The sequence below is a fragment of the Giraffa tippelskirchi genome, chromosome 1 (genome assembly GCF_054371585.1).
Source record: "Giraffa tippelskirchi isolate mGirTip1 chromosome 1, T2T-mGirTip1v1.2.pri, whole genome shotgun sequence".
In the NCBI taxonomy this organism is placed as follows: Eukaryota; Metazoa; Chordata; class Mammalia; order Artiodactyla; family Giraffidae; genus Giraffa; species Giraffa tippelskirchi.
Genome location: NC_137275.1, coordinates 182,333,545 through 182,357,846, shown reverse-complemented (window position 1 = coordinate 182,357,846; position 24,302 = coordinate 182,333,545). Strand labels below are relative to the sequence as shown.

Here is a 24,302-nt window from a genome sequence, read left to right as displayed (position 1 = left end):
GATATCCAGAGGGCCCAAGTTCATTATTTTAACTTATTTTTTAGGTTTGAAGCCTCCTTGGAATTCACTGGCTTGTACAGACTTCCAACCCAGAGAGCAGCAGATCTAATTCTCTTAATTACCAGTTTTTGAACCTTTTGCATACATCATCAGTTATATTTGAAATTGTAGTAATCTTCTCTCATTATTTTCTTTCAACTGCAACCCTCTTATATAACTTTTCTCCCACCAACTCTGATAACCTTTTAAGAATTTTTAATTAGTTCAAATTGGTTGACATTACTTGTTTATCAAGGTGTCAAAACCTGCAAAATTATAGCTATGGATATCTGGGGCCTCAGTCCAGAATAGATAACCTTCATAATTCTGGTACCTATGAGAACTCAAATTAGACAGTGTTGCTGATGCAACTCTCATTTCCCTGGGTTCCTAGGAAAACCTTTAGAAACGTGAAAAAGAAGCTTAAAGTTTAGGACTTTATGCTTGCCTGAAAGTCCATACTCATGTTAATCTTAGGGCCATGACGATGTACCAGTAGACTGTCCAGACATGTTCAAGGCAGTGAACCTGGGCCTTCAGGACTTCTGATTGGTCCTAATTACAAATGATGTACTGCAGTATGCAAAAACACTCAACCTGTGTCCAAAGATGAAGAACTTATGTCATTATTAGAGCCCACGTATTGTGTTTGTCTGTCTACCACCTGGAGGTTGTCTCCAAGACTTCAAGAGAAAGTGATACCCAGGCTTGAATTTGGTGTCCTTCGTACATAAATCTTGTTCACAGCCTGCTCTGTTTCCAAACCTTCAGAAGAAATTAGAAAAAGAAGACCAATTAAACCCAAAAGAAGTTAATAAAGATCAGAAAACAGAAATAGAAAAATAAAAAAGAGACAATTAATAGAGAAAATTAACAAAGCCAAAAGATTGTCCTTTGAAAGTAAAATAAAATTGAGGAACTCTTACCATCACTGATAAGGAGAGAAAACAGAAATTACCATAATTAGGAATGAAAGAGGAATAGATCATACTGACATTAAAAGATTAATAAATATTATGGAAACTTTATGCCAATAAGTTGGAGAAATGAGATGTTTTCAAATTCCTTTAAAACACAACTTACTAAAGCTAATACAGGATGGAATAGAAAATCTGAATAGCCCTATATTTAAAAATTTGAATTTGTGATAAAAAACCTTCCCGTGAAGAAAGCTATAGGTCCAGATGGTCTCTCTGGTGAATACTATCAAACAGTAAGCAGTAATAAATGTTAAACAAATCAGAGAATAGAGAAGAAGGGAACATTTCCTAACTCATTTTATGAGGCGAGCATTACCCAGATACCAAAACCTGAGAAAAATACTTAAAAAGAAGAAAATTGCTGATCAATATTCCTGAGATCATAGACACTGCAATAGACAATGTTTGTGTCCCTCCAAAATTAATATGTTGAAGTCCTAACCCTTAATATGATAGAGAGGTCAGCAATCTGCAACCTTGAAGAAGAGGGAAGAGGGCGCACACTGAATCTGCTGGTGTCTTGATCTTGGATTTCACAGGTTTCAGAACTGTGACAAATAAATGTTTGTTGCTTAAAGTCACCAGCATATGGTATACTTTTATAGCAGCTGAAACTAAGACAGAAATAAAAATCCTTAAAGGAATATCATCAGGTTGAATCCAGGACTGTATAAAAAGGTTAATGCATCATGGTCAAGTGGGATTTAGTCCCAGGAAACAAAATTGCTTAACCCCCAAATTAATGTATATCACCTTTTAACATAACAAGGAAGAAAACCCATATAATCCTTTCAATAAATACAGAAAGGATATTTCACAAGATTCAGTAATTTTTAATTCAGCAAATCAGAAGTTGAAATTTCTTTTAACTCGATAAAGAGCATCTATAAAACTCCTGTAGCAGCATCACATTTAACACTGAAATATTGAAAACCTTCCCCCATGATTGAGAAAAAAGTATGGATGTCCTTCCTTACTGCTTCTTTTTATTGATAATACTTCATTGGAGCTGCTAGCCATTGCAATGAGGCAAGAAAGAGAAGTATAAGATATAAAGCCTGCAAAGGGTATAATTCTGTACATAGAAAATCTTAAAGAATCTGCAAAACAACTACTGATACTTAAAAATGAATTTAGAAAGACCACAGAAAAAATTCAATTATATTTTTATAGATCAGTTGCAAGCAATTGGAAAATGCTATTAAGAATAAAATTCTTTATCAGATAACACCAAAACCCCAAATACTTAAGTAGATCATCAACACAAATGTAAACTCAAAAACTATAAAGCTTCTAGAAGAAAACACATGCTTGGGTTAGACAAAGATTTCCTGGAGAGAGCATAAATAGCATTAAACAGAAAGGAAAAAATAGATACATTGGAACTCAAAACTTTTGCTCATTAAAAGTTACCACAAAAAATGAAGAGGGAAGACACAGACTAGGAGAAAATGTTTATAGTAAACATATCTCCTGCAAATCAATAGACAAGTGATCTAATATAAAATGGGCAAAAAACTTGAGCAGGTAGTTCACAAAGGAATGTGTATAAACAGCTAATAAGCACATTAAATTGCTTATTACCATTAATGTTCTGAGAAAATGCTAATTAAAATTACAGTGAGATACTGTTTTATATTCATTATAATGGCTAACTTTAAAAAGATAACTACAACTGTTGGTGAGAATGTGGGAAAACTGCTGATAGAGTACAAAATCACAATCATTTTGGAAAAAAATTGGCAGTTTCTTGAAAAATTAATCATGTATCTGTGCTGTGGCCCAGAAATTCCACTTCTAGGTATTTCTCCAGAAGAAATGAAAATGTATGGCTACAAAAGGGCGTGCAAAAGAATGTTCACAACAACTTTATGCTGGTCACAAGCTGGAAAGAACCCAAATATCCATCCAGGATAAATTATGGTATAATTCAGATAAAAGAATACTGCTCAGCAAGTAAAAAGAATGGACTACTGATACATCCAGCAATAAGAGCAAATCCCCCCAAAGATCATGTTGAGTGAAAGGAGCCAGACACAAAATAACATACTGAATTATTCTCTTTATTATATAAAGTTATAGAGGAGAAAAATTTATGGTGATAGAAATAAGAACAGTAGTTACCTGGGAGGGTATATGGTAACTTTCTGGAGTGATAGAAATGCTCAATATCTTGACTGGTGTGGTAGTTACATGGATATACATTTATCAAGATTCATCAAGTTATATGCTTAAGGTTAGGCATTCCATTACATGTATATTTTACCGCTGTGAAACCCAAATCAATAGTTAACTATATGCCATTACAGCAGTGAGCAAAATAAAGAATATTTCTAACACCCCAGAGAGCTCCTCCATGTGCTTTTTCAGTCCATAGCCCCATCTGTATGTCCCATCACAGATAATAACTATTTTGAGCTAGTTTAGATTTGGTTTTGCTCTTTTTTAAACTTCTTATAAGTGGAATAACCAATATTAGCTTTTGGGTCTAGATTGTTTTGCTGAACATAATATTTTTGAGATTCACTCATATTGTATATATTAGTATTCTATTTTATGACTATCCCACAATTTATCTATTTTTGTGTGTTAGGCATTTGAGTTATTTACAGTTTTGCTGTAAAATAAAGTGGATCTGAATAACCTTCCATGATTTTTTTGGTGGTCCTGTTATCCATTTCTCTTGGGTGCACCTAGGAAAAGGATTACAGGATATGTGCATCATTAACTCTTCCAGATTTTTGCCAAATTTCTCTTCAGAGTAGTTGCATGGATTTGCATCTCAGTGGGCACTGCTTGAGAGCTGCACATTCTCTTTCCTTCTACCACCATAAAGTAAAAAACAAGGCGAACTTTTTTAATGGGAGAAGACCAAATCTAAGCCTGGAGGAATGTGACAAACCAACTTGCGTGTGATCCGGTGTCCAATCCAAGAGAAACATACAGAGAGCAACAGCAGATCTTTGGGTCAATAATTGTGCTTGGTGTCTATGTGTCTGAGTTACAAGCCTGGGAGGAGTGTGGGAGACGGGTGAGAGGTGTAGAAAACCAGTCTCAGGAAAGGGTCAAGAGGTCAGGCTCTGCCAGTGAACTGGTTAGGTCTGCAGTTCCTGAAGGAAACCAGAGGATCTTGGGTAGCAGGGGTAGATTCCTGAACCAGCTGTGTGCTGAATGTTTGGATGATTCAGGTTTCATTTGATGTTTACACCAGATCAAGATTGCTGTTGCTTTGCCTTTCTGGACACAGAGGGTAGGAAGCTCTTCATGTGCCACTCAATCTGGGCTGACTTCAGCCTGTAAGTAGAAGTACTTACAGGCAGATGAGATAGGGCTCATCTGCCTCAGACAAGGATGCCGGTACCCCAAATCCAGTGTCCTATTAAACCTAATCCTGTAGTGTAGTCTGTGTATCAGTTTTCTAGTTAGGAAGCTGTCTGAGTGCATGGGGGAAGCTATAAATGTGTGAGCTAGGTAGGTGCTGCTTGCCAAGACAAGTGGGACCATCTGACCTAAGTAGCTGCTACTGGGTCCTAATAATAGCAGTGACAATGAGGCCAAGTGTACAAGTATAACCCCCTACCCCCGAATCCCCTGGCAAATAGGTTACTCACCTTGGTATGTTTCATGGTCAGAAATTTGTTATTGATGACCCAGGTGACAGAGTTCAGCTGATCCTGACTACTTCAACATATATCTTGAATCCTTTTGCTTCTTTCCACTTTTATTGCCTTCAGTTTAGTTGAAGCCACCAAGATATATAAGTCTGTGCTATATTCCAACAGCCTCTTTCCTGATCTCCTCCTATCAAATTCTGCCCCACTGATAGTCATTCCATGTAGCATTACTCTTCTGATCATGTTATTCCCTTTCTTAAAATCATGTTGAAATTTCAGGAGCATGTGTTTGAAGATAGATAATGTGGATACTAGAAAATGTGCCAGTTTGGGAGGTAGAGGACTCAGGTGCTAATCTTGACACAGCTACTAATTAGCTGTGTGACTTAGCAATCCTCTCCCTATCCTAGGTCTCAGTTTTTTTTCATCTGTAAATTAAAAGATTGGAGCAAACTAGGAAGTTTCTATGGGCCATTGTAAGTCTAACATTCTGTGATACTTTGTCGGACTGATTCAGAGGATTTTTCTTGAGTTCTTGCCTGGGGTGGAGAAAAGTAAGACTTTGGGATGGTGTTTCAGTCAGCTTTCCTGTCTTTCTTCTCAGAGATGACTGGCATCTTTGAAGTTGTTGGACAGTTCCCTTACACTGAGTATAAATCATTTGAAAATGTTTCAAGAGAATTTTCTCATTTCAGCAGGTATGCCTAGCAGACTGATAGTTCCCTGTTGTTTCACTTTGCTGATGTAGGCCCTTGTCAAGTTCTCTGTGCTTCACTGCATACTTTATCTTAGAGGTTATGTAGATTCTTAGAAGTCATCCATCCCAGGCGTGTTGGTAGGTGAGTCCTTAAGTCCCATGCAGTGCTGCTGACATTTTGTAGGATTCTGACTGAGTGGTGGACACAGACATATCCATTTGTCTAGTTATGTTTTTAAAATGTAAATTTCATGACATAGAACTATAAACACACGTTGCACAAATGTCAGTTTCCTGGTTTTGATATTAAACTGTAATTATGTAAGATACCACCACTAGGGGAAACTGGGTGATGGGTACACTATACTTCCCTGTTCTATCTTTGTAACATCCTATGAATATTTAATTATTTCAAAATTAAAAAATAAGTCTTTATGAGGTGGTTAATAGGACTCTGTAGGACTAATTTCCTTATATAATGTCTTCCATAATTGTCTGAGTTGTTTTTTTTTTCCCTAAAGCAAAATGCAGATTTCCTAAAGTAAAATGTAAATTTAGATTACCTGACAATGCAGTGATTTTCATAATTTGACCACAAAGTCTATTTCCAAGGAATTTTCAGTTGAAGGCTCAACCCACACATTCAGTGCCTTGTGTGTTTATGGTGTGTTTGATCAGCACCAAGGCCATGCTTAGTAATAGCACTGTGTGTGCTGGTCTCCCTGGGTCTTTGGATTCCATGCCAGGTCCTTATCTTCTCCATCTAGGCTCAGCCCTCTGGAGCTCTGAGGACAGAGCGTTGTAGAGTACAATGCTGTAGCCAGGGAGTCAGTGTCCCTCCCAAGTCTCTGAGGAAAGGATCCCCAAATGACCACTGGGCACATCTCACCCTACATGCCCCAGTAATCATTTGGGGACTCAGTCAGTTTAGACTCCATTTTTCTCTATATCAGCTGAGGGGTGTCAAGGGATGAGAAGAAGATGCTGAAGGCTTCCCTTCAGGAAAGATTAATGATCCCTCAAAGATGTTCATGTCCTCGTCCCCAGAACCCATGAATATGTTAGGTTATGTGGCAAAGGGGAATTAAAGTTGTAGATGGAATTCAGGTTACTATTTAGCTGACCTTGAAAAAGAAGGGTTATCTTACACTATTCTGATTGGCCCAGTACAATCACAGTTGTCCTTAGAAGTGGAGGAGGGGGGAGGGAGAGGGGAGTCAGGGAAAGAGATACGATGATGGAAGCAGGATCAGAGAGGTGCTATGTTGCTGACTTTGAAGATGAAGGAGGAATCCATGAGTTGGTGAATGTGGGAGACTTCTAGAAGATGGAAAAAGCCAGTAAACAAATTCTCTCTCAAAACCTTCAGAAGAGAATGCACCTTGAATTCAATCCAGTGAGACCTGTATCAGAATGTCTGACCCATACTACTCTACGATAATAGATCTGTGTTGTTTTAAATCGTTGACTTTGCAGTAATCTGTTATATAACAACAGAATACCAATACAATAGAAAACGAATATACTCTTTCAAGATACAAAGTCTCAGAGTAAGAATTGATTGAAGGATCCCGGGGCTTAGGAATTAGAAAAGAGAGTCCTGGGGCTTGGTGGAGTGAAATCTGGGACAGGAGGTAGTCATTAGAAAAGACAAGTAGACCAAGGTTTAGGGGCATGGTCATAGGGAAAGGACAGTACTAGGAGGGGTTGAGTTAAGAATCGGAAAAAGAGAGGTTCGACTCAAGCAGTCACAGAAGCAGTTTTGGAGACTTGGAGTACATGGGTCATAGCATAGAGGTGAGAGTTGGATGGGGAAAGTTTTGTGAACAATGGGTTTTTATTAGGCTGGGTAACAGAAAAAAGGAGTGGAAAGAGCCCAGGGCTAGGAATCATGGTGCCTAGATTTTAGTATTTTGCTATCTGAGTTGTTTGACACAAATATCCTGGGCCTCAGTCTTCCCTTATGTAAGATGAGGGGCTGAGAGTCTCAGGATTGCTTCCCAGATTCAAATAAAAATTACACGATTTGGTGAAGGACCTTAGTGAGCTCTCTAGGAGTAACCTAACTGTGGTTATGACATTTCAGCTCGCTGTGTCACTAAGTCAGTGTCCCTGGACACAGCTCAATGCAGTGCATGTAAATGACAGTGGATTATGGTGTCCCCCTTAGTAGAATAACTTTGCTCACTTCTGAGTATTCATCATGTTACTTCAATATAGAAATGGTGACCTTGGCACACACAAGTCTCCTCATGATTGAAATATTTGTATTTAGAGTTGTATGTACATGATGCTTCTTATGGGGGATGTTCAAAGTCTTTGCAAACTGCCATCTCTTATTCCTTTTGGGGTTAGCAGGGAGTGGCCATTTTGGAGTTGATCAAATAGAGAATCCCAGGGTATTGATCCCCAGATCTGTCTTAATTCTTAAGCATTAAGTATTCCAGAATCCTGAATTCAGTAAAAATGTCTTTGCATTCTGTTTGATTTTGTACACTTTTCAGTTTCTCACAAACCTTTTACTGACAGAGCATCGTAGCATCTGCCAGTGATAGGGCAACCAGAGGGTTTGGCAGCTTGTGGGTGGGAGTTTCAGGGTTTGGGGACTTGGCGGCAGTTAGATTGGGCTGTTGGTGTGGGAGGATGGAACTGTGTATTGATGATGGTCTTGGCTTTTTCTAAATCACAATTGCATCATATGAGATAGCTGAATTTATGTTGAGCTTTACAAAAGCCTCCTGGGAAAAGGGCAAAACTGGTTTTAGTGCGTAAGAAATTTATTTATGGCAGTTATGGTACCAAACTGAGACTGGAGACTGCTGAGAATCTGGACCACTTTCTGGTGGAGGAAAAAAAAACTATTTTACTTTTTAAAGTAGGAATCATATAGTGGAATCACTTTGTAGTTACAGTGATTTTTGAAAGTCTTATCCTTTCCATAGGGTGACAGGCTGATTATTCTTGTCACATTAATTCAGATAAAGATGGCTTCTGGGAAACGGTGCGGGGGATGGGGTGGGAAGAGAGTGGAAATAAAATGGCCAGCTCCCAGGGAGGTAGCTTGAGGATGTCAAAGTACGGTTAGCCAGGTTTCTTATGACTCATCTGCACAGCAGAGCTGCATGACTGGTCCTCCTGGAAACACAGGGTCACAGCTTTCTGTAGTATTAAAATGACTCACAGAGAAGGGGGCTGTAGGTCCCATCTCAGGTTTATCTGATGTGTAAAAATGTGACTTATGTCTTTAATTTGACTTGATTTTTTTAAACTTCTGGTGCCCTGATAGAATGCCATGGGAGGCAAATTGTGTTAAGTGATTGTTGTTTTTAAACAAGAAGATTAAAAAGCTATTGTTAGGTACTAGAGTCCTTCAGTCATCATGCATATTGTGTTCTCAAATGGTAAGGATCTGACAGTTCTTCCAGTACAGCATGAGGTAAGATGATCTATTCAATACAGGTGGGATATATTAGGCACTTTACCTGTTTTCATCAGTTCTTTCTACTAAACTCTGTAGAAATCTTTTTTACTCTTCCATGGCACCTTAGGTAAGTATCAAAACATTCTGATCATTTTTGATGCATAAGCTTAGTTCAGTACAGTTTAGAACCGTAGTATCATGTCCAATTTAAAACTTTCCCCCAACCATTGCTTAAGGGACCCAAAAAGTGGGCTGGAAGGGGGATTGGAGAAAGAGAGAGGTAGAGAAGGCAAAGGGCAGAGAGAGAGAGAGAGACAGTTTCTAAGAAAAAGGGAGTTTCTCCTCTTTTTCTCTCTGTCATGTGGACCGTCTAGGATTAGGGCAAGTGGTTTTGGATAGAGGTAACAATAGTCCTGTATACTTGACCACCTGCCAGTTGTGGGAAGGTGTGTATGCTCACTCTGATCCCTTTGGTCTTATCGCATCTGGCAACTTCTGCTGATGTAACGGTCTCTACATGATGGTTTCTTGTTTAAGCCAGCCTGGTCCACTCTGTCAACGAGAACTTCCTTAAAGAGGCTAGCCCTCCTGTAGACCCTATTTCTGGTCCTCTCTCCGGTAGTGTGCTCAGTCACTCAGTGTTTTTGATTCTTTGCAACCCCATGGACTGTAGCCCACCAGGGTCCTTGGTCCCTGGAGCTCAAGAATACTGTAGCAGGTTGCCATTTCCATCCAACTCCATGGCTCCCTGGTAGAGTGTCAAGTCATTTGTCCTGGTTAGTCCTTTTAGTCTCTTTGTCTCTCATCTGTTCTGTAGTTTTTCTGTGGTCCGATGGACATCACCGAGCTTTTCTTCCATACATTCTGTCGTGAAACTGGGGTGGAGGTGCCAGGATTGCTTTCTTCCCAGGATTGCTACTCCACTTCTCAGTGTGCTGTTACAGCACTACTCCAGGAAGCCTTTGCCTTTATAAATCTATAGTGAGAAGTGAGTGCAAGTCTGTGTTCAATTACACACACCCGTCTTCAGGCGAAGTCCTCCCCAGAACTCTCTCACCAGGCTTCCCTCTGCTCTACTCATGGCACAGCGAGATGCCAGCCGTCTCCCTTTCTGCAAGATACTCTCCACTCTGCTTGGAGTTCTCTTGCAGCAGCAGCACATGTCCCTCCCTCTGACAAACTTAGTGTTGTAGGATAGGGAAAAGACAGTTTTCTCACTGAGTACTGTCCTCTCTTCAAGGCTGGGAACTCTGATCACTCCTCCCCTTGCCCAGGCTTCTTACAGGAGCTGGGAAGAATGTGAAGGTTGGTGGATGGCTCTCAGTTGTAGTGTGGGTTTGTCTATTAGGAAGCTTCGAGGAAAGGTTTCTGCCCCTTTCAGTACAGAGAGCCAGTGCCTGTAGATTTCATCTGTAGATGCGTGTCGGTTCTGGGCCACAGGAAAAGTTCCACTGAATATCCTGGCATACTAATACCTGGTTTTATGTAAATATAGGATTGTATTTTCCTGTCAGTCAGTGCCTTTCAGTGTTATGTGATGGTATGATGGGGGTTTTGGTCTGTTTTTGTTTTTTTATCTGTCAGTTCATATTACTAGAAAAGTCATAGAAAATAATGGTTTCTAAAAAATGATATCAGGCTCTATTTACTTCAGTAGTGACTTGTTTCCCAGGAGGTGCTTGATTTCCCTGGCTAGCTGCCACAAATACAGTAGGACTTTGTATTTACTTTGTTTATTATAATAGGGATTTATTCTGTAGGTCAAATCATGGTCTTCACGATGTGTTCTACGTAATAAAAGGCCCAGGGAGGCAGTAGAGTGTGTGTTGGAGTCAAATCAACTTGGCTGGAATCAGCAGCTTTGTGAGGCTGGTGAGTCAGTTAACATCTCCCTCACAGGCAAAATAAAAATACTACTACCCACCCACGTAAGAGGTTATGAGGTCTCAATTGAATTATGTATGTAAAGTATGTAAAGCACTTAAGATTGCCTGGATTGTAGGAAGCATATAACGAAGTTAGTTACTTGCATTATCTTTATGGTATAGATAATGCCATATTATCTTTATATGATTCCACTGTAATTTGAATAAAAACATATCACCTTGTGCTGAGGGGGCTGAGATTGGGAATTCTACTAAATATAAGGAAGTTTAATATATATCATGTCGGTAGGAAACGGAGTCAAGTTCAGAAGAATCAACAGCAGAGGTTAGGGACTTCATGTAAAATATGGGGATATATGACATCAGGGAATAAGGGCAAAGAGTATGGAGAACTAAAGTTTAGGCATAACACAGCAACAATAAAGCTTGGTAGTTACAGATTAGAAAGATATAGTCCAGAACACATTTTAATGGAAGTGAGTGACCTGGCTCTGTGGGTTGGAACAGACCAGCTTGGGGTATGAGAAAAGGTAATTCCCTATGGGAGTTTTTCTGTTTCCCAGAGAAATTCCTTAAATATTTTCCCCTACGATCATATCATCAAGTCTCATTCGTCTGTTAATTTGCTTTCTACTAACTCTGGTAGGAGTGAAGTAGAATTGAGCATTAAAAAAATTATTACTAAGTGGATAGGCAAAAAACATCTCAAATTTCTACTTTTTCATCACAAGTGGAGTTTAACATATAACCCCTTATATGTTAGTCTTTTGCATTTCTGCTTTTGTGAATTAAATATCCATGCCATTTATGATCTGTGTATTGAAATTTTAGGGTTTTTCTTATTAATCTATGGATGCTCTTGATATACTGACTCATCAGTCATATTTGCTACAGGTATTTTTTTTTTTTTTTTTTGCTATGAGTATTTTCTCCACTTGTATTTATCTTTTCATTTTTAAAAACTTTTTATTGTGGTAAATTTCAAATATATGTTAAAAAAACAGACTATAATGATCCCCCTTATGTACCCATCTCCCAGCTTCAATACTTGTCAATTTCTGCCATTTTTGCTTATCTGACTCCACCTATTTCCCGTTTACTTCCACCCATTCCTCCCCACTTGAGGTTATTGTTGTTGTTTTATAGTTTTTAAATTTCTAGATATAGTTTACACACATATGCACAGATCTTATCTGTTCAATTTGCATGAATGAACACACTTGAGTAAAACACTGACAGGGCTAAGAATCACACCCAGAGACTCTAGGGGAAAAGGGGTAATCCCCACTGCTTACACCCACAGGCAGAACAGACAGAGCCAAGCAGATGTCTCGTATCCTAAGTCTCAGAGCCACTGAGCCAGTGCTGCATAAAGTCACACTGGACCCAAGGAAGTGGAAGATCAAGACTTGGATTTGTCTTGGCTGGGATAGGGCCTGCGTCAAGAAACAGGTTTTTAAGTAAACCGGATTTTGACTGAGGCCTTGGACTCTGAAGAGGCCATCTTCTGCTCTTCCCTCACCTGTAGGTTCATTTCCTTCTTCTTTTACTGTCTCTGAAAAGAAGATCTGTGGAAAATGTCAATATGGGGTTAGGGTAGGCCAGGCAAACACTTTTAGCATGGTACAATGGGGTCAGTTTGCACTGTTAGGTTATATGGAATCAGCAAAATTAAAAAGCAGCCAATGGAATGGAAGAAAATATTTGCAAACCATATATCTGATAAGGGGTTAATAACCTAATATATAAAGAACTCTATAATTCAATAGCAAAAACCAAATAACCTGATTAGAATATGGTTCTATCACAGTGCTATATGATATATCCTTATTAGTTATCTATTTTATAAATGAAAGTAGAAGTGAAAGTGCGAGTTGCATCTGACTCTTTGAGACCCCATGGACTATACAGTCCATGGAATTCTCCGGGCCAAAATACTGGAGTGGGTAGCCTTTCCCTTCTCCTGGGGCTCTTCCCTACCCAGGGATTGAACCCAGGCCTCCCGCATTGCAGGCGGATTCTTTACCAGCTTAGCCATAAGGGAAGCCCAAGAATATGGGAGTGGGTAGCCTATCCCTTCTCCTGCGGATCTTCCCGACCCAGGAATCAAACCAGGGTCTCCTGCATTGCAGGTGGATTCTTTACCAACTGGGCTATCAGGGAAGCCTATTTTATATATAGTATATATATGTCAGTCCCAGTCTCCCAATTTATCCCTCTCCCCTTCTCCCTTGGTAACTGTAAGTTTGTGGGAAAGGTAATCCTTTGTAGGAAATGAGGAAAAATCTTTTGTAGGTGAGGAAAAAGCAGAAGGTGCCCTCTTCTAGGGTCCAAGGACTTCCCTGGTGGCTCAGAGGTTAAAGCGTCTGCCTCCAATGCAGGAGACCTGGGTTCGATCCCTGGGTCGGGAAGATCCCCTGGAGAAGGAAATGGCAACCCACTCCAGTATTCTTGCCTGGAGAATCCCATGGATGGAGGAGCCTGGTAGGCTACAGTCCATGGGGTCGCAAAGAGTCGGACACGACTGAGCGACTTCACTCACTCTAGGGTCCAAGTCCTATAGTCAAAATCCAGTTTACTTAAGAACCTGTTTCTTGGCCCTTTCCCAAAGAAGACATATAAATGGACTATACATACATGAAAAGATGCTCAATATCACTAATTATCTGGACAATACAAATCAAAACCACAATGAGATATCATCTTACACCTGTTAGGCTGTATTAATATAATAAGGATAAGTATGTGTTCAGTTAAGTTCAGTTTAGTCACTCAGTCATGTTCAACTCTTTGTGACCGCATGAACCGCAGCATGCCAGGCCTCCCTATCCATCACCAACTCCCGGAGTCCACCCAAACCCATGTTCATTGAGTCGGTGATGGCATCTAACCATCTCATCCTCTGTCGTCCCCTTCTCCTCCTGCCCTCAATCTTTCCCAGCATCAGGGTCTTTTCAAATGAGTCAGCTCTTCACATCAGGTGGCCAAAGTATTGGAATTTCAGCTTCAACATCAGTCCTTCCAGTGAACACCCAGGACTGATCTCCTTTAGGATGAACTGGTTGGATCTCCTTACAGTCCCTTGGACTCTCAAGAGTCTTCTCCAACACCACAGTTCAAAAGCATCAATTCTTTGGCGCTCAGCTTTCTTTATAGTCCAGCTGTCACATCCATACATGACTACTGGAAAAACCATAGCCTTGACTAGACAGACTTTTGTTGGCAAAGTAATGTCTCTGCTTTTTAATATGCTATCTAGGTTGGTCATAACTTTCCTTCCAAGGGGTAAGTGTCTTTTAATTTCATGGCTGCAGTCACCATCTGCAGTGATTTTTGAGCCCAGAAAAATAAAGTCAACTACTGTTTCCACTGTTTCCCCATCTATCTGCCATGAAGTGATGGGACCAGATGTCATGATCTTAGTTTTCTGAATGTTGAGCATTAAGCCAACTTTTTCATTCTCCTCTTTCACTTTCATCAAGAAGCTCTTTAGTTCTTCTTCACTTTCTGCCATAAGGGTGGTGTCATCTGCATATCTGAGGTTATTGATATTTCTCCTGGCAATCTTGATTTCAGCTTGTGCTTCCTGCAGCCCAGCTTTTCTCATTATGTACTCTGCATATAAGTTAAATAAGCAGGGTGACAATATACAGCCTTGAGGTACTCCTTTTCCTATTTGGAACCAGTCTGTTGTTCCATGTCCAGTTCTAACTGTTGCTTCCTGACCTGCATACAGGTTTCTCAAGAGACAGGTCAGGTGGTCTGGTATTCCCATCTCTTTCAGAATTTTCCACAGTTTATTGTGATCCACACAGTCAAAGGCTTTGGCATAGTCAATAAAGCAGAAATAGATGTTTTTCTGAAACTTTCTTGCTTTTTCGATGATCCAGCAGTTGTTGGCAATTTGATCTCTGGTTTCTCTGCCTTTTCTAAAACCAGCTTGAACAACTGGAAGTTCATTGTTCACGTAAGGCTAAATACTGGCTTGGAGAATTTTAAGCAGTACTTTGCTAGCATGTGAGATGAGTGCAATTGTGCGGTAGTTTGAGCATTCTTTGGCATTGCCTTTCTTTGAGATTGGAATGAAAACTGCCCTTTTCCAGTCCTGTGGCCACTGCTGAGGTTTCCAAATTTGCTGGCATATTGAGTGCAGCACTTTCACAGCATCATCTTTCAGGATCTGAAATAGCTCAACTGGTAGTCCATCACCTCCACTAGCTTTGTTGATAGTGATGCTTCCTAAGGCCCACTTGACTTCACATTCCAGGATGTCTGGCTCTAGGTGAGTGATCACACCATTGTGATTATCTGGGTCGTGAAGATATTTTTTGTATAGTTCTTCTGTGTATTATTGCCACCTCTGCTTAATATCTTGTGCTTCTGTTAGGTCCCTACCATTTCTGTCCTTTATTGAGCCCATCTTTGCATGTCCTTTTCATTATAGCAGACTGGAATGCAAAAGTAGGAAGTCAAGAAACACCTGGAGTAACAGGCAAATTTGGCCTTTGAGTACAGAATGAAGCAGGGCAAAGGCTAATAGAGTTTTGCCAAGAGAACACACTGGTCATAGCAAACACCCTCTTCCAACAACACAAGTGAAGACTCTACACTAGGACATCACCAGATGGTCAGTACCGAAATCAGATTGATTATATTCTTTGCAGCCAAAGATGGAGAAGCTCTATACAGTCAGCAAAAACAAGACTGGGAGCTGGCTGTGGCTCGGATCATGAACTCCTTATTGCCAAATTCAGACTGAAATTGAAGAAAGTGGAGAAAACCACTAGACCATTCAGGTATGACCTAAATCAGATCCCTTTTGACTATACAGTGGAAGTGACAAATAGATTTAAGGGACTAGATCTGATAGACAGAGTGCTGATGAACTATGGACGGAGATTCGTGACATTGTACAGGATACAGGAATCAAGACCATCCCCAAGAAAAAGAAATGCAAAAAAGCAAAATGGCTGTCTGAGGAAGCCTTACAAATAGCTGTGAAAAGAAGGGAAGCGAAAAGCAAAGGAGAAAAGGAAAGATATACCCATTTGAATGCAGAGTTGCAAAGAATAGCAAGGAGAGATAAGAAAGCCTTCCTGAGCAATCAATGCAAAGAAATACAGGAAAACAATAGAATGGGAAAGACTAGAGATCTCGTCAAGAAAATTAGAGATATAAAGGGAACATTTCATGCAAAGATGGGCTCAATAAAGTATGTGTTAGGATAAGTTAAAAGATAGCAAGTGTTTACAAGAATGTAGGGGAAAAGAATCCTTTTTTTAAACAAATTTTTATTGGAAAATAGTTGATTTACAATGTTGTGTTAGTTTCTGCTGTACAGCAAAGTGAATCAATCCTGAATATTCATTGGAAGGACTGATCCTGAAGCTGAAGCTCTAATACTTTGGTCACCTTGATGTGAAGAGCCACCTCATTAGGAAAGTCCCTGGTATGCTGGGAAAGACTGAAGGCCGGGGGAAAAGGGGATAACAGAGGACGAGATGATTGGATGGCATCACAAACTCAATGGACCTGAGTTTGAGCAAGCTCCCAAGAGATGGTGAAGGACAGGGAAGCCTGGCGTGCTGCAGTCCATGGGGTCACAAAGAGTCGGACACGACTGAGCAACTGAACAACAACAATAAAGTGAATCAGTTATACATATATCCACTCTTTCTAGATTTTTCCCCATATAGATCATTATAGAATATTGAGGTCCTGGTGCTGTACAATCGATCCTTATTAGTTATCTGTTTTATATATACTAGTGTGTATATGTCAATCCCAGTCTCCCAATTTATCCCTCTCCTCTTCTCCCTTGGTAACTGTAGGTTTGTGAGAAAGGTAATCCTTGTACATTGTTGGTAGGAATATAAATTGGCACAGTCACTATGGAAAACAGTGTAAAATTTCCTCAAAAAATTAAAAATAGAACTACGATATGTGTCAGAATTCTACTTAGGTGTATAACCAAAGGAAATTAGTATCTCTAAGAGATATCTGCACTTTCATGTTCTTTGCAGCATTATTCACAAGAGCAAAGTTATGGAAACAATCAAATGCTTGTTGATTGATGAATGGATTAAGAAAATGTGCCATATATATATATATATATATATATATATAATATATGTATATATATTGGGCTTCCCTGGTGGCTCAGTCGATAAAGAATTCACCTGCAATGCAGAAGATGCAGATTCAATACCTGGATCAAGAAGATCCCCTGGAGAAGGGCGTGGCACACTCTGGTATTCTTGCCTGGAGAATATCATGGACTGAGGAGCCTGGCAGGCTACAATCCCTGGGGTTGCAGAGTCAGACATGACTGAAGTGACTGAGCACGCACAATGGAATATTATTCAGCCTTAAGAAAGTAGGAAATTCTGTCATTTACAATGACATGGATGAAACTGGAGGATACTATGCTAAATGAAATAAGCCAGACACGGAAAGACAAATCTTGCATGTCTCACTTATATGAGGAGTCAAAAAAACAAAAAGCCAACAACAAAGACAAAAAGCTGAACTTATACTAATGTAATAGTGTGGTGGTTACCAGAAGCTAAAGGGTGAGGGAGATTTAAAAAAAAAAAAAAAGTAAAATTGTTCTTGCCAAGGGCTATGGAGAGGGAGGCATGGGCAGTTATTGTATAATGTTGTAGGGCAGTTAAAGAGTTGTAAGATGAAAAGAGTTCGGGAGGTAGATGATGGTAATGGCTGTACAACAGTATCAGTTACCTAATACCACTGAAACTCTATACTTAAAAGTAGTTAAGATGATAAACTTTAGTTTATATATATATTTTACTACAATAAAAAATTGAAAACAATGTGTCGAAACATAAAAAGCGGACACCTATGTTCCCAGGTGGCTCAGTGGTAAAGAATCTGGTATTTTTGCCAGTAAAATCCCATGGACAGAGAAGCCTGGCAGGCTACAGTCCATGGGATCGCAAGGAGTTGGACATGACTGAGCGTGCACACATGCATGCATGCATGATCAGACATTGCAGAGATTAAACAGATAACAGAAAGACATTATGGTGAAAAAATAGTTGGTGGTTCCTCAAAAAGTTAAACATAGAGTTACCTACCATATGAGCTGGCAATTCCACTCCCAAGTATATACCAGAAATAGTTACAACAGGGACTCAGGACTTCCCAGAGTTCCTGCTCCCAATGCAGAGGTCCAGGTCAATTCTCTGGTCAAGGAACTAGATCCTGCATGCCACAACTAAATATCCTGCATGCTACAACAAAGATCGAAGATCCTGTGTGCCACATCTAAGACCCAGCATGGCCAAATAAATACATTAATTAAAAAAATAAAAAACCCAGGGACTCAAATAGTTATCTGTACACTCATGTATAGCAGCATTATTCGCAGTAGCCAAAAGATGGAAACAACCCAAATGCTCATCAACAGATGAATAAATAAACAAAATTTGAAATGTACATAATATGTAGTAGTATTCAGCCATAAAATGAATGAAATCCTGACACATACTCTAACATGGATGAACCTTTAAAACAACTACTGCTACTGCTAAGTCACTTCAGTCGTGTCCGACTCTGTGCGACCCCATAGACGGCAGCCCACCAGGCTCCCCATCCCTGGGATTCTCCAGGCAAGAACAGTGGAGTGGGTTGCCATTTCCTTCTCCAGTGCATGAAAGGGAAAAGTGAAAGTGAAGTCACTCAGTTGTGTCTGACTCTTAGCGACCCCATAGACTACAGCCTACCAGGCTCCTCGGTCCATGGGATTTTCCAGGCAAGAGTACTGGAGTGGGGTGCCATTGCCTTCTCCTTAAAACAACATGCTCAGTGAAATAAGCCAGACAAAAAAGATAAATACTATACAATTTCACATGTGTAAACTAGATAGAATAAGCAAATTCATAGAGCCAAAAGTATCATATAGAGGTTACCAGGGACTGCAATGAGAGAAGAAAAGCGCAGTTGTTGCTTAATGAGTAGAGTTTCTATTTGAGATAATGAGAAAGTTCTGGAAACAGTGGTGATATTTACATAACATTGTGAATGTACTCAATTCCACTGACTTGTACACTTGAAAATTATTAAAATGGTAAATTTTATGTTATTTATATTTTACCATGCTGAAGTTTTTTAAAAAAGAAAAAAGATGTAACAATCCATTACTTTAAAAACTCTCTCATGATTTTCAAGATGACTTCCATGACTTTTTCCCAATGTACATTTTTTACTTATAATTATATTTTCCTCTGGGCATTATAATGTTCATTTTGTGCATATAACCCTGTTATCCATCTGACATTTATTTATGAGATACAGATACAAATTTATCACACCATTATTTATTGTGTATTATTTCTTTTCTGGACTGATTAATGGTCTTTATTATATATTAAGCTTATACATAATAAGCCCTGTTTATGTGTAAATTCTGTTACTGATTTCAAGAATATCAAAGGGACTTTTGCCTCATTGTGCTTTTGAGTATGCAAATGTGCATACTGAGCTTCTGGTTGTGTATTTACCTAAGACATCTCTTTTGGAGATCATGGTTATCCCATATTGGTATAATCTTAGTGTTTTTAGATGTTCTTATCAAGTGACACTCTAGTTCACTCAAATTTATTTATTAGTCTTTTTGCATATGGCAAAAACAGCACCAGTGGTGTTGACAAGAAACAATACATATCATCTTCAGTTTCATTAGCAGGGATAGATGAATTAAAAAAGAAAATCTGTTTCTATACCATTTGTAGAGCCATTAGTTGTTATTATGTCATATTTGTTCTTATAAGTAATGCCCTTCTACACTATGCTTCCAATGGGCTGGTGGCTGTTAATTCAGCAAATTTAATTTTCTAAGTGAGAAAAGTCGCTACCACATCAATCTCATGAATGTAATGCCTAGTGGTGAATATAATTCTTCCATTATCAGCCTCATTCATCACACTAAGGCAAGTGGTCATAACTGTGAGCTTGAACATGGCAAAGACTGGTAAAGATTCCTCTAGCTTAATAACACTAATCAATTTTATTTCTTCACTTTAACAATGGTATGTCTATCTACATATAGGACTACATTTAGAGGGTGTATATTTTCAATATTAAACCACTTCACGTCTTTTTAGAATACTTTAATTGAAATCATTCATTGATTATTCACTTGAAATGTTGATCTCTGGGCTGCTTCCTCAATGATACTGCATCTGAATTTAGTAACTGTTAGATCTTGCTGGGGGGTTCAGGCTCATAGAGTGGGGAGCTCTAGTACTATCATGTCTTTTTTGGGATTTGACAATTCTAGACAATTTCTTGCCTGGAGAATCCCATGAACAGAAGAGCCTGACAGGCTACTGTCCATGGAATCTCAAGGAGTCGGACATGACCGAGCGAATTAAAAGTTATGCTAAATAGGCATAGCATAGTGGCAACAAGAAAACATTACTTTGGGAGGCATGAATTGTGTTCAAGATTTTAATTTTTAGAAGAAAAGAGTAGTATGTATGAAATAACATATAACCCCAAAGATTCCTCTAATGGATAATTTAAAGTAAAATTCTGTCTGTATTCAGGCAGTAGCAGTCCTGTTCCTGTGGGGGAAGAAATAAATGGTCTCTAGAAAATTTAAGTATCAATAATACAGATAAAAAACTAAAAAACAAAAAAAAACCCCTCTAATATCATATTTGTGAATATGTTGCAAAAATTTATAAAATTATACATACATATTACATACTTAAGACACAATATTGCTTTATTGACTATGCCAAAGCCTTTGACTGTGTGGATCACAATAAACTGTGGAAAATTCTGAAAGAGATTGGAATACCAGACCACCTGACCTGCCTCTTGAGAAATCTGTATGCAGGTCAGGAAGCAACAGTTAGAACTGGGCATGGAACAGTCCAACAGACTGGTTCCAAATAGGAAAAGGAGTACGTCAAGGCTGTATATTGTCACCCTGCTTATTTAACTTATATGCAGAGTACATCGTGAAAAACGCTGGGCTGGAGGAAGCACAAGCTGGAATCAAGATTGCCGGGAGAAATATCAATAACCTCAGATATGCAGATGACACCACCCTTATGGCAGAAAGTGAAGAAGAACTAAAGAGCCTCTTGATGAAAGTGAAAGAGGAGAGTGAAAAAGTTGGCTTAATGCTCAACATTCAGAAAACTAAGATCATGGCATCCCATCCCATCATTTCATGGCAAATAGATGGGGAAACAGTGGAAACAGTGGCTGAATTTATTTTGAGGGGCTCCAAAATCACTGCAGATGGTGATTGCAGCCATGAAATTAAAAGACACTTACTCCTTGGAAGGAAAGTTATGACCAACCTAGATAGCATATTAAAAAGCAGAGACATTACTTTGCCAACAAAGGTCTGTCTAGTCAAGGCTGTGGTTTTTCCAGTTGTCATGTATGGATGTGAGAGTTGGACTATAAAGAAAGCTGAGCACAGAAGAATTGATGCTTCTGAACTGTGGTGTTGGAGAAGACTCTTGAGAGTCCCTTGGACTGCAAGGAGATCCAACCAGTCAATCCTAAAGGAAATCAGTCCTGAATATTCATTGGAAGGACTGATGCTGAAGCTGAAACTCCAATACTTTGGCCATCTGATATGAAGAGCTGACTCATTTGAAAAGACCCTGATGCTGGGAAAGATTGAGGGCAGGAGGAGAAGGGGACGACAGAGGATGAGATGGTTGGATGGCATCATCGATTCAATGGGCATGGGTTTGGGTGGACTCCGGGAGGTGATGATGGACAGGGAGGCCTGGCGTGCTGCGGTTCTTGGGGTCACAAAGAGTCGGACACGACTGAGCGACTGAACTGAAGACACAATATGTCTCATCTATGTATCTAACCATCTATATATGTATACATGTATGTTTGTATGTATGTATATATGTATCTACCTATTTATACTACAAAATTAGCTTGATTCCTTTCCTGCTGTTGTGCTTTTATTTTTGGTTTGCTATTTGCACTAAATGACTCAGAAACGGAAGTGAAAAATCATTTTACAATCTGGCTAGATTTTTTTTCTGTTAGAGTTGTTGTAATTCTTACATAATAGTGATACAAACCTCTGAATGTTTATTAGATGTCTGGTGCTAGGTTTCTATGCAGAACAATACCAGCCCCCTAACTTCCATGCCTCTCTAATTATATGTAAACTAGTTTAAGATCATCAAGTACAATGACTCATCACTCTAAGGTGCTCTGCAAAACCCTACATTGTTACAAGACTATTGTTCCCTATTGAATATATTTATTTTGAGCTTTAGTTAATTTTTTATTTTTAACATAAGCTCCAGATCTTTATCTGTACTTGTTATGTAAGAAATAATACTTGAATGCAGTTATCTACTTAAAATTTTTATTTCTTATGATAAAAACAGAAAGCTACTACATTCTTATAAATGTCTGTTTAGATTTCTTGCTATCATAATCAGCAGCATCGTAATTACCATTATCATCATTGTCTGTTAATATTGGTTGCTAACCATTTAGTTCATGAATTATTGTAAGTTCTAATAGTATTTACAAATAGTATGTATTTTCCTTAGAAAAACAGAGATAAAAATGAATATTGGTCAAAATTATAAGAAGTTCCTAACTTTCAAATGGGTTGGTTGCCAAATTTTGTTTTTAAGGTAGTTTGTTTGAACTGGGAGCCCTTTTGTTGATTGATTGGTTAACAGTGTTATATATGGGATGTGTGTGCGCTAAGTCGCTTCAGTCATGTCTGACTCTGCAACCCTATGGACTATAACCTACCAGGCTCCTCTGTTCATGGGATTCTTGAGGCAGAAATATTGGAATGGGTTGCCATGCCCTTCTCCAGGGGGTCTTCCCTCCCAGGGTTTGAACCTGAGTCTCTTATGTCTCCTGCATTGGCAGGTGGGTTCTTTACTAGTGCCACCTAGGAAGCCCCATATATAGGGTATATGTATCCAGTTTTGCTCCCCCAAACCCACTCAAGAATTGAAACTCTGTATTTAGCCCTATGATAGAGTATTTGAATGTGGGTCTATTGGTAAACATTTATCAAGACTCAAGAGCCTTTCATCAGGGTTGGTGGAGAGTAATTCTTCTCGTTCTGCTGCCTTCGTCTATATATCCAAGGAAGATGTGTAAACATATTTATGCCTTCTTCTGTGGGATGACTTGTGTTCCTCCAAAAAGATATGTTAAAATCCGGGTACCTTATTTAGGTCCAAGGTAAGGTAGAGAAGGTAACCTTATTTAGAAATAGGGTCTTGTTCGTTGTTGTTGTTTGTTGTTCAGTTCCTCAGTTGTGTCTGACTCTTTGCGACCCCATGGACTGCAGCACGCCAGGCTTCCCTATTCTGCACCGTCTCCCAGAGCTTACTCAGACTCATGTCAGTTGAGTTGGTGATGCCATCCAACTGGTGTCCCCAACTGATGTCATCCTCTGTCGTCCCCTTCTCCTCCTGCCTTCAATCTTTCCTAGCATCAGGGTCTTTTCTAATGAGTCAACTCTTCGCATCAGGTGATCAAAGTCTTGGAGCTTCAACTTCAGCATCAGTCCTTCCAATGAATATTTAGGGCTGATTTCCTTTAGGATTGACTGGTTTGATCTAACTCAATGTAACTACGAGCCATGCTGTGTAGGGCCACCCAAGATGGACTGGTCTTGGTGGAGAATTCTGACAAAATGTGGTCTACTGGAGAAGGGAATAGCAAACCACTTCAGCATTCTTGCCTTGAGAACCCCATGAACTGTACCAAAAGGGTCTTTGTAGATGTAATCAATTTAAGGTGAGGTCATATTGGATTAAGATGAGTTATAGTCCACTGACTGGTGTCCTTATGAGAAGTGAGAATTTGGACACAGAGACAGGAAGAATGCATGTGACAATGGAGGCAGAGATTGGAGTGATGCGTCTACAAGCCATAGAATGACAAAGATTGCCATCAACCACTGGACACAAGGAAGAGGCAAGGAAAGAATTTTCCCTAGAACCTTTGGAGAGCACATAGCCCTGCTGACACCATGATTTTGGACGTCTAACCTCCAAAACTGTGGGACAATATGTTTCTGCTGGTTTTTTTGTTGTTCAGTTGCTCAGTTGTGTCCGACTCTTTGTGACCCAATGGACTACAGAATGCCAGGCTTCCCTGTCCTTCACCATCTCCTGGAGCTTGCTCAAACTCATGTCCATTGAGTCAGTGATACCATCCAACCATCTCATGCTCTGTCATCCCCTTCTCCTGCCTTCAGTCTTTGGCAATATCAGGGTCTTTTCCAGTGAGTCAGCTCTTTGCATCACGTGGCCAAAGTCTTGGAGCTGCAGCTTCAACATCCGTCTTTCCAATGAATATTAAGGATTGATTTCCTTTAGGATTGACTGGTTTGACCTCCTAGCAGTCCAAGAGACTCTCAAGAGTCTTCTCCAGCACCACAGTTCAAAAGCATCAATTTTTTGGCACTCAGCCTTCTTTATGGTCCAACTCTCACATCCATACATGACTACTAGAATAGCCATAGCTTTGACTATATGGACCTTTGTAGGCAAAATAATGTCTTTTCTTTTTAATATGCTGTCTAGGTTTGTCTAAGCCATCCAAATTTGTGGTAATTTGTTTTGGTAGCTGTAGGGAACAAAAATACAACTTCCAAATAAATAAAACTTG

At 39.4% G+C, this 24,302-nt stretch overlaps 1 protein-coding gene across 1 annotated transcript in view; it reads left to right on the top strand.

Moving 5' to 3' along the window:
• Window positions 1-24,302, top strand: part of LOC145514435 (transmembrane and coiled-coil domain-containing protein 5B-like) — a 107,805-nt gene that overhangs the window by 22,929 nt on the left and 60,574 nt on the right. The window contains exon 3 of the mRNA XM_081512226.1: window positions 15,302-15,433. Within this exon, the coding sequence (XP_081368352.1) occupies window positions 15,302-15,433 (132 nt within the window). The remainder of the gene's footprint in view (window positions 1-15,301; window positions 15,434-24,302) is intronic.